At 25.7% G+C, this 10,731-nt stretch overlaps 1 protein-coding gene across 1 annotated transcript; it reads left to right on the top strand.

Annotated features, from left to right (window-relative positions):
• The first annotated feature begins 1,390 nt into the window (after positions 1-1,390).
• On the top strand, positions 1,391-5,857 carry LOC145841262 (kelch-like protein 7). The gene is made up of 3 exons (XM_082948627.1): positions 1,391-1,550; positions 2,795-3,542; positions 5,776-5,857. The coding sequence occupies exons 1-3, from the start codon at positions 1,391-1,393 to the stop codon at positions 5,855-5,857; spliced, it is 990 nt and encodes a 329-aa protein (XP_082804753.1).
• The last annotated feature ends 4,874 nt before the right edge of the window (positions 5,858-10,731 follow it).

Below are 10,731 nucleotides of genomic sequence, written 5' to 3'. Positions count from 1 at the left end.
TGTAATGTGTTCAAGTTTTAGGAAGTGATTCATGTATATCAGGGTTTCCCAAACTTTTTTCAAATGGACCCTTTAAAGAAAGAATAAAAGCTAAGGCCCCCTTCAACAAGATTACTCAAAAAACTGCTATTAACAGCACCTAAGACGTTTTTTTTTCATCAACAGCTCCAGAATATCTAGCGTAAGTTTCAAATTATGTCCTAATGACCCCCTTTGGTTCCTTTGCTGCACATGGCTCGCTGAGTATCTGTCATGCCCCCCTATGGGGCCACTTGGTCCACTTTAGGAAACCCTGATGTATCTTATATTACCTATTTAAAATTAATAACTTAACTTTCTTTTCATTTAGAATAGTGAGCTCATTGATATAATCAGATAGTATTAAATTAAATTTTTATATACATAAATGACTATTAAAATTTTATTATAAATAATATACAAACTTTATTTATACTTATTTACAACAAATTCGTTAACATTTGAGTAAATACTTACGCCATTCTAAAAATGTTTTATAAAAGCTAAAAAAAACTTGATTACCTAAGAAAAAAAAATTGTTACCAAACTGAAAAAGCTTAGACATGCCCCTGATGTTTATAAAATTACGACTTTCGTGAATTAAATAAAAAAAAATTACTAGTTAACATAATATCAAATTATCTTTATAAAATTTATCTGGTTTTAAGCAACTTTTAGATCGATTGACTAAAAATTGATACCCTTTTCTAATTCTGGCACAAACTATCACAAAAAATCTGATAACTTTTATGCATTTTAATAAAAATTTTGTATAAAGTTAGTTCACAAGGTTAATAAATTTTCGCTTTATTTGCTTTCTGTTTTTTGTTACCATTATGCCGTCATAGAAGCAAAAACGCACTAAAATCAAAACCATTTTTTAAATTGTACACGGTTGAAGCTATTGACGCTTACTATTTATGCTGCCCTGACTCAGCTGAACATTTTAGACATTTACAAAAAGGAATTTCATGCTTAATGCGCTTTCGGATGAGCTTTCATTCCTATTACGTTGAAATACTAATTTGTTGTGAAATTTACATTAACTTCATAAGTATTTAGATTTTAAATTCATGTTGTCAAAACTTTAATATAAAGAAAATCATTTTATTAAACTTTAATTTTTTTTTATTATGTATGAATTTTTTAATAAATGTTTCAATGCGACTTAGTATTTCTACAAAAAGGAGACACTACTTGGAACGTACTTAGTTTATGTTTTGGCATTGAAATATTTTACATATAAAACATCGCAAATTTTATACTTAAATGCTTTAATACGTTTTCGTTTAATTTGTTATCTAACATTATCTAATATTAAGAAAAAATATAACTAAAAATTTTCGGAAAAACTGCTCGTAATAGAACTAACATGGAAAAGAAAAACTTCAAAGATGATCATCAAAAGGAGCCAAGTTTTATTGCAGTTTGCCAAATATCTACCAGGCGTTGTTACGCGAACAAATGTGCAAAAACCTCCGCAAACCGCATAAAAAATATTTTACTTGATTACAATGACTTCGCTAGTAAAGGTTAGTAGATGTTATTTCTAGAGTTAACGTACAACTTGAGCTTAATAAAAAATAGTTTAAACGTGCTTAGAAAATGCAAGTAGTAGTATCTTGGTTAGATTAATGTTTAAAACTTTAGTTTAATTGAATAATAAAACTTGATAAACAAATTTGTTTCCAAACATTTATATTTATAAACAAGCAAAAACAAATGTCAATAAAAATTTAGGCGTTTTATGATGATGTATTTGTTAACATTGCTTTTAACTTTCTAATCGTTTTTTAAAATAAATTTCATACTATGTTCAAAACTTTATATTCTCGAATAAAGTGTCAATTTTTATAAACTTTTATAATTATTATTCAAACTATTTCATTTTTTAATAGAATTTTCTTTACTATAGATATTTGTAAATTTTGCTACTCAAACCAACTTTTCATAGAGAAAGTGTTTAAAAGTTAACTTTATGATTCTTTATAATTACACTATTGTTTATCATTTTGAAACAAATTTATGACGAATTATATAAATGTTTTCTATATGCAGCTTTAAGAATCGAAGGTTAACTTTTTCAATACATTATTTAATACAATAAGAATGTTTTGAATCTTCATTTTTCTAGACGAAAAATTTTAACTTATAATAAATACTATAAGTGTTAAAAGTATTCATCAAATAAAAAAATATAAAAAAATTTCAGCTGAAACGAATATAGACGATATTCGAAAATGTCACATTGTAAAGTTGAGCACAATATTTCCTGAAGTAAAAGTAGAGAGTAAACTAAGCAAAGAGTTTAAAGATAGATTAAGCCCTAAAAATGTACTTTTATATTTACAACTTTTCAAGGTATTCAAACTTTCAAGTCTTTCTAAAGCTACGTATAGCTATATAGCAAGCACTTTTACAATGCTTGTTGATTCTAAAAACCTTTTAGAGTTAGACGTCTTCCACCTTTTGAAAATACTTTCGAGCTCAGAACTTTTCATAACATCTGAACTTGAAGTCTTCAATGCTGTTGATAATTGGCTAAATTACAATTTTAAGAATCGTATTAAGTTTGCTGAACAGATGTTATCAAAAGTTCGTCTTTCTTTACTACCAGAAAGTTCTTTGAAGTATGTATTAAATAAGTTTTCATCTTACTTTGCATTAAACAGAAGCAACAAATCAGTTGACGAAGTTCTAAAAAATAAAGAAGTGTTTTTCAAAAGTAGTTTAAGCAAAAGTAGATGTTGTAGCCAAGAAGCATTTAATATTGTAGTTTTTGGCGGATTTGATAGAAACTTGTACAGGGAAGCTCAAAATGTAACAAAAATTAATATTGGTGATTTTTCTACAGTAAATATCCTTCCTCCTATAAAAAAAGACCGAATTTATGAACAAGTAGTATGCCTTAAAGGAGAAGTTTATTTTTTTGGATATTTCGAAGAAAATAATAAAAGGTTTGTAGACAAATATTCACCCGTTACTGGTTGTTGGTGTGAAGTGGCTGATGATTTTGAGAGGCGGGAAAGATTTTGCGCTTGTGCGTTTGTAGACAAAATATACATATTCGGAGGCGTTGATGTATCACCGAATAAACTCGACTCCTGCTTGCAGTTTGATCCAAAAAACTCGGAATGCTCGCAAATTTCCAAAATGAGAGAAGCGAGAGAAAGCGCAGGTTGCGCAGTTTTTCAAGAAAGAATCGTGGTTTGCGGGGGCAGGGACAACAGTTTGACAACCTTGAATACGTCAGAGTCGTACGATGTCGTTTCTGACAAGTGGTGCGAAATGCCAAGTATGGTGGAAGGAAGGTTCCTTTTCAGTTTAGTTGTCGTTAAACGTAAACTGTTTGCGATCGACGTTACTTCATGTGAGTTTTTTGACAATTCTTGTAACAAGTTTGTCACTCTAAACAGCTCCCCACGTTTGAATGTAAACCAAGCTTTGTCGATAGGAAGTAAAATATACAATATGCAGAATTTAACACCGTATATAGCAATTTATGATGTTGACGAAGACAAATGGTCAGAAGAACCGTTTGAAGTAACTAAAAGTCTATTAAAGTTCTGCAGTGTAAAGTTACCTGTTTGTTAACTTTTAATCAAAGCTAAAGTGTTTATAAAATGAAAATTTTGAACTCACTGTTAAGTTATACGACTCACTTTGCAAGTCTTTTACTAGGGAAGTCTTTTTTATTAGGAAAAAGTGCTGTACGATTTATTGTTTTTTTAAGTAATTGTAGAACATTCTTAGTATCAGGACTCTTGAAGCCTTAATAATTGTTTTTAAACCTTGTAAAGTTTTATTTAGTTTAAAAAAATGTTTTTTACTACTAAAATTTTGATAGAAAGTTATATACAGTAAAATTTAAAACTTAATTTAAAGTAAAGCTTATTCAAAAACATATAAGAATAATTGCTTTACTTTTGCACAAATTTTTGAATTTTTTTCTTAAATGTGTTATGTTTAATAATAGTACTTGTGCTTTTTTTTCATAAAATAAAATTATACTACAGTATTTAACAATAAGGTTTTTATTTTGCTCTAATAATTTTATTAAGAACATCAATAGGGTAGTTACTGATTATATTCTAAATCGGTTGTGTTCACCACTTTTTTTCAGCTGCACAAGTTTTTAGCTCACACGGTTTTTTTTTGGGGGGAATGAAAAAGTTTTACTTTTTTTTATTAAGTTAAAGCATTAAAGTTCAAGATTTAAGCTGTATTCAGTTATATATTCCTGGTATTTAATTTTGCTTTTTTTTTCTATAAACCATTTTACTTTATAAACATTTTGGTATCTTCATTAATTTAAGGTAAACAACTTTTATGAGATATTCAACTAGTTTGAAAGCTGAAAATAAAAATATGAACGCTCTCTTGGTCTTAATAACGCAATTATGGTCAATAAACTGAAGGATAAAGACCTTTTAGTCACCGAGCTTTCATTATACAGGAAAATCTTGACGGCCAAAAAAACAAACCTGTTAAAATTAGTTTATAGTTTTTTCTTACTTGGTTTAAACTTTTAAATTACTACTTTAAAGACTAAATTTAACAAATGATTAAGAATAAAAGTATACTTCAAGCTATTCTCATCTGTTAATACATAGCAATAGACAAAAGAAAAATTTAAACTTATATAGTAAAAGTATAAATAACTTTCGTAGTTAATTTTTGTTTTTCACATTTATTCATTTAAATAGTTTCGTTCAATTACCTTTGTTTGTAATAAAAAGTTGTGTATTCTGATCACTACTTTTACTTTAAACTTCAAGTTTGTATTTCTAGTTATTGCTATGTATCCACTAGTGAGAATAGCCGGAAATACTTTTTATTCGGCATTGAGTGTATTTAATACACTGTTAATAAACTAGTTGGACTTCAATTGTTTGCATTGTCTATAAAAATATTAATTTATTTTTAGTTTATTTACTAACTTTATATAGAATAAGTATAAAGTATAAAATTTTAATCTTTATAAAATAACCTTCTAGCTACATTTTTAAAACAATAGTTGCTGAAAAACATGATTTTATCGAAAAACCTGGTACTTGGTAATTATGGCAAAAAAATAAATTTAAGTCATTTTGTAAAAACGAAGAAAAAACTTGATTTTGGAAGAAAAGTCACTAAAATCCTTTAATTTTAAACAAATTTTACACGTTAATCAATGAAGTTGATTTAGATAAAAAAAGTTAACTTTTGTTGTTTTATTTACAATTTTATTTTCTATGAACCAAATTAAAGTTTTTACAACATTTTTTCAGTAGTTTCGTTAATAAGACATGTCTTTATTCTAAACTAACATCCAATAAAAAAAGCTTTAAAAGTCTGGAAGATGTTTAGACCATCCTTTGAATACCTTTAGCAACCCTAAAAAACAACAATATTTCCTTAATTAAATGCAAGTTTAGCTGGTATGAAAATAAATTAATACACACAAGGCACATAGGTTGGTACGTTTTTCTAAATATGCAGAAAAAGTATACTTTAATGCAAAAAAAAACACACTTTTGTTTCAAATCTTTACCATGCTTTCTTAGCTTTTAGTATTTTTTGATACTTAGTTTTACCCCCCTGATATATATTGGTTAAAATATAAACACTTATAGCACTTTTGTGTCTAAACAACAGGAAAAATATATCCATTTAACTCAGCTCAGATTCTTTTTATCAAAAAGCAATGCATTGTAAAAATATTTTTAAAAAATATAGAATTTTTAAATTTGAAACAAATTAAACTATCTTAATTAGGGACAACTCGGGCAGGAACCACTTGAGCAGGGGAAACTTGAGCAGGGGAAACTCGAGCAGGGCCAGAGTAGTTTTATTTTGAAAAAAAAAAGTTATATCTATTTGAAAAGTTTAAACTTTTACATTCTTTTTACATAAACTGCCATGTGTAAAGTTATTTCTCATACTTCAATTTTCTAAGCTTTACATAACTGAATTATTTAATATCAAACACAGTAACACTAGAGGTATATAAACTGCCTTATACACTCTAGTACTTTATTATGCGCCGTCCCTGTTGCTCTTTTTATTTTGCAGATTCGTAACTTTTCCAAGCTAGCTACGTCCCTAAGTCCCTAAATCCAAGTAACTATTACAACTATGGTACTTCGAGTTAGTTTTATAATAAAAAACGTTGTACTTAATGGTAAAATAAAGAGTTAATGCAAATTTTACAATATATACTAAGGTCAACTAATTTTTCTCTGTAAACACATATTAACTTTTGTCCGTTATAAACAATTCCAAAACTTAATGCTGTATTTAATTGTTTATTTTATCTCATTTTTTTAGATAAGGTAAATTTTAATAATTTTTCATCTTAAGTGTTTTTATACTGAAATTAAATATAACATAATTTTTTGTTCAAAAAAAGCCTTACAAAACTTTAAAAAAAGCCTACAAACATTGAGAATAGCTTAAATTTTTTAAAGTTTTCAGAAAAATCCAGGCTGGATCTGGTTTTTCTGATTTTTTTGTAAAACTCGACTTGCATGGTATATTTTCTTTAATTTCAGGCTAGGTTTTCTTATTTGACTTTTTTTCATAAGAGTTATGAACTTTATTATAGCTAATTAGTTTTTTTTTATTTAATAACGATGTTTATAGGTTTTATTATATTATTTTTATTTTTCAGATTTAGTTACTCAATATTTTTTATCTTTTTTTTAAATCTTAGGAATAATCAGGCCAGTTTAATGTAAATTGGTCTAGTTTTTAGTTACTTGTACTACCTTTTTGCTGCAACTAAAGAATATAAATTTAGTTAATATCCTGTTTAATGATATTGTTTATTTAACAACAAAAAACGCTCAAAATACTTGGTCCTAGGACATGGTTCGCAAAAAAACCTTTTGATTATCAAGTCGTACACCACGGATACATTTTAAGGTCTTGTCCAGAACAATATCTTAAGCTTTCAATATGATTCAGGGTTGCCAATCACTAGCTTAAAACTTAGAAAGTTTTAGAACTTAGAAAGTTCTGGATAGTTAAACTTCTTTTTTAATCGACTGAATAAGGATTTTAGATGTCTTTTCTTTTTCTAAAGCTGTTAGTTTTGATACGATTCTTAAACATCAGGCTACATTTATGACTTTGAAATCTTTTGTTTTTATTTTTTTTTAAATGACACTTTTTGTTTAACATCTTTGTTTTTAGTATAAAAATGTTATCTTGGTATTCATAGGTTGACTATAGTCTTTTTCTGTTTTCTGCTTTAAATGTTTTTTAATTCAAAAAGTCTTAGGCTCGTTAAAAACTCTTGAAAAATCTTAGACTAGTTGGGCATCTTTTATAAACTTCAGGCTAGTTTTGATTAATTTACATTTTTTTTAATAATATTTTAGTTTTTGTTTAATATGTGATTTTGCTAAAAATTAAGGTATTTAAACATATTTAACATTTTTTTCTAGCTTTTGTCACTTACTAATACTATTTAAAAAATATTTTGTTCTTCAAATAATAGCAACCTTGCAATAAAGTTTATTAGTCTAAGTATATTAAAGTCTATTCATTGACCTATTTAGAATATTTTCTAACCTATACATCGTATATTTTGTAGAGCTATTAAAGTCTATCCCACTCCATTTAGTTTAGCTAACCCTGGATTACATAGTAATAAAAAAATTAAGATAACCTTGTCATAGTCACTGTAAAATACTTAATATTACTGTTGAACAACATTTTAAGCTAACTGTTTTAATTCAGATAGTATTCACTGCAATCTAAAAAAAGTTCTAACGTTATCTTTATTTAGAAATTTCAGCACAATTTATCTACTTCTAGGTATTAATATAAAATTTTTAATGTACTAGTTTAATTAGACTACAAGTAAATAAAAGCATTTAACTGTTTTTATTAATAAGGAAGTTACACATTAACAGTGTAGGTACTGCTTTTTATTTTTAAAGCTTTACATTTTAAATTGTCCCTTTTAAGTGAAAATGTTTTTGTGCAGTATAAAATTAAAGAAAAGCTACTGTATTGCCTTTTTATACGTGTTTAAAAATTGTTATAGTTAAACAATGTTTTATTATGTATAATACATATTTTTTATTACAACTAAACTTCGTTATTTTACAAGTAAGATTGTTTAAAACTCTAGGGTTTTCCAGTTTTTTTTCTTAAGTTTTATATTAAAAGGTTCTAGGTTAAAGGTCCATTTTAATTGAAAATTTAAACTAGATTAATATGGATTAAGTTATTAAAAAAACATCAAAATTCTCACAGCAATTAAAGTTAATTTCAAAGTATTAAAAATATCAGGCTTGTTTGACATTTTACAAAAAATAGAAATTGCTTTGATTTTGTTACAAATCTCAAGGTAGTTCTGTATAATAAAGCTTATTGTTTATTCATGTTATTTGTTATCGTTTTAAGAAGCAAGGCAGTGTAACAACTAGAAGCGAGTCTATTTCTTTAAATATTTACTAGTGATGTGGAAAACTTAAAATATTTACTTAATCTTTCTTTATTTGTATTTTCAAAGTACTGAAATAGTAATGTTAATAAATGAAGAAAAAGTAAAAGACTTTTAATATAAGATTATTTGTTTTAAAACTTTTTTTTACTTATAAAAAGATACTAATTACAGCACCTAGCATTGAGGATATGCAATGAGTTACATCAGGTTAAACACATATCGGGGCATAAAAGAAGTTTCGTACTATAAAATATTGAACTTTCAGCCGGTTTTTTAAACTCTTAAGCGTTTGTAAGAACAAGACAGCTGTAATTAGTTTTTTTTTAGTTTATACCGAGTCTGGTTGAGTGTTTAAAATCACGTAGTCAGCACTCTTATCTTTGCGATTTACCGTTTTTTTACGCATTTTTTCTGTGAACACAATGTGCGTAAATAAGCGAGAGGTTACTGTCAGATAAACTTATGAGGTGCTTTAATTGATTATTTTTACTAAACAGTTTTTTTTTAAACAAGAATAAAAAAGAGTTGTCATTATATTGTAATTGTTATGTGTAACAAGTCATACATTTTTTTTAAACAATTTAAAACTATAATTTTACAAACAAAAATAAAAGGGGTTAATGTTTACAATTTAAAAAATTTCATATCTATGAACTTAAACCCAATTAACTTTTTTATCTTATTTATTGTAGCTTAATAAACATTTAACAAAGCTCAAACAGTCTTAAATGAAATAAAACTGTAATATTCACATTTGAACTTACAAAAAATGAAGTTTTTTAACAAATGAAACAAAAGAATTAAAAAACTTTTCAAAGAATCAACTTATAGTAAAAACTAAAAATTTTAACAAAATTAAATTATGAATTTTACTTAAAGAATTGTTCTGTATGATGCTGATTAAAAAAACTCTGAAACATACTTACTGTTTGTTAATATTTTTTATTTGAAGTGAAAATTTTTAATATTGAAGAGGTAAAACTAAAAACAATTTTTAAACAATATCTAAAACGTCATAAACTTAAAAACATATGACAAAAAAAGATTTAACAAAAAAAAACATTTGAAAATAAATATTATTGTTGTTAAATATAGCTTGATTAATTGTATTGTAACACTATTCTACATATTATTGTGTTAAATTTAAAAACATTGATTTGCACTAAAAACATCTTTTGTTTTGTGGGTTGAAAAAGCTTAAACTCTGCCACTGACATTTTTTCTTCAACATTATTGTTTCATGGCTTTGCAAGTTTATTTTAAAATACAAATGTTCAATTTTGGAAAAATGTATTTAAATGTACATAACAGTTTTATTTCATACTGTTTAATAATATAAATTATATTGGCAATTGTAGTTTAAATGTGTAGAAATACATGTTTGAAATGGTTGTTCAAATTTTTATGTAGACTATACAGTTCTATTTTTATAAACAAGTTTCTTAAATTAAAAGTAGTCAAAGTTTTGTATGGTTGATTTTTATTTCAAAAATCTACAAGATCAAGCTGCTGATCAAGCAGTGCACTGAAAAATTATTGAAATTTCTTAAGTTTTTTAACATGTTGCAGGAGATAAGTTCTCAATACATTTACTACTTATAGTAACAGTAAATCTATAAAACGGATTTTAATATCTTGACAATACAAGCTTTTGCAAATTACTAACATAATAACATTAAAAAAGTCATACTTTGTTACTTTATTTTAAATATGGCTAAAATATAAAAAACTAAATTTAAATACACAAAGTTAACGGGAAACAAGGTTACCTTTAAACTCAAACACAGGTTCAAAAGATTTCAAATACTTTTGAAACACTAGCTTTGTAGGTTAAAAATTATCTAAAGTAATTTCAACTAAAGATACTTACTAAAGATTAAAGTACTAATATAATATGTTATATATACAAATTATAACCATTACAACTTTATTAAAAATAGTTATTCTAAATTCTTTCTAAAATTGCTTTTTAACAGCACTTGTGTTTTAATAAGTCTAAATTTTGATTATGTTAAGTTTTAAATAAAACTTTTTAACAAATTGATATAAAATTTATACCATTTTTAATAGTTTGTTATAAGACTTATGGCCTTAATAGAGATTAAGCGTTAATAAAAAAAAAATTATATTTTTAAAGTATACTTAAAGATTAATACTTAACATTTCTTAGTAAATCCAAAACACTAAAACTGTTTCATTAAAATAATAGTTATATATCTTTATTTAAAAATGAACTTTGTCTCTATATATAAAAAATTTAATAGTTATAAATG

Source organism: Thalia democratica, chromosome 7, assembly GCF_965202585.1.
Source record: "Thalia democratica chromosome 7, ktThaDemo2.hap1.1, whole genome shotgun sequence".
Lineage (NCBI taxonomy): Eukaryota > Metazoa > Chordata > Thaliacea > Salpida > Salpidae > Thalia > Thalia democratica.
Note: the sequence above shows the minus strand (reverse complement) of the source record. Positions and strands in the feature narration are given on the sequence as shown.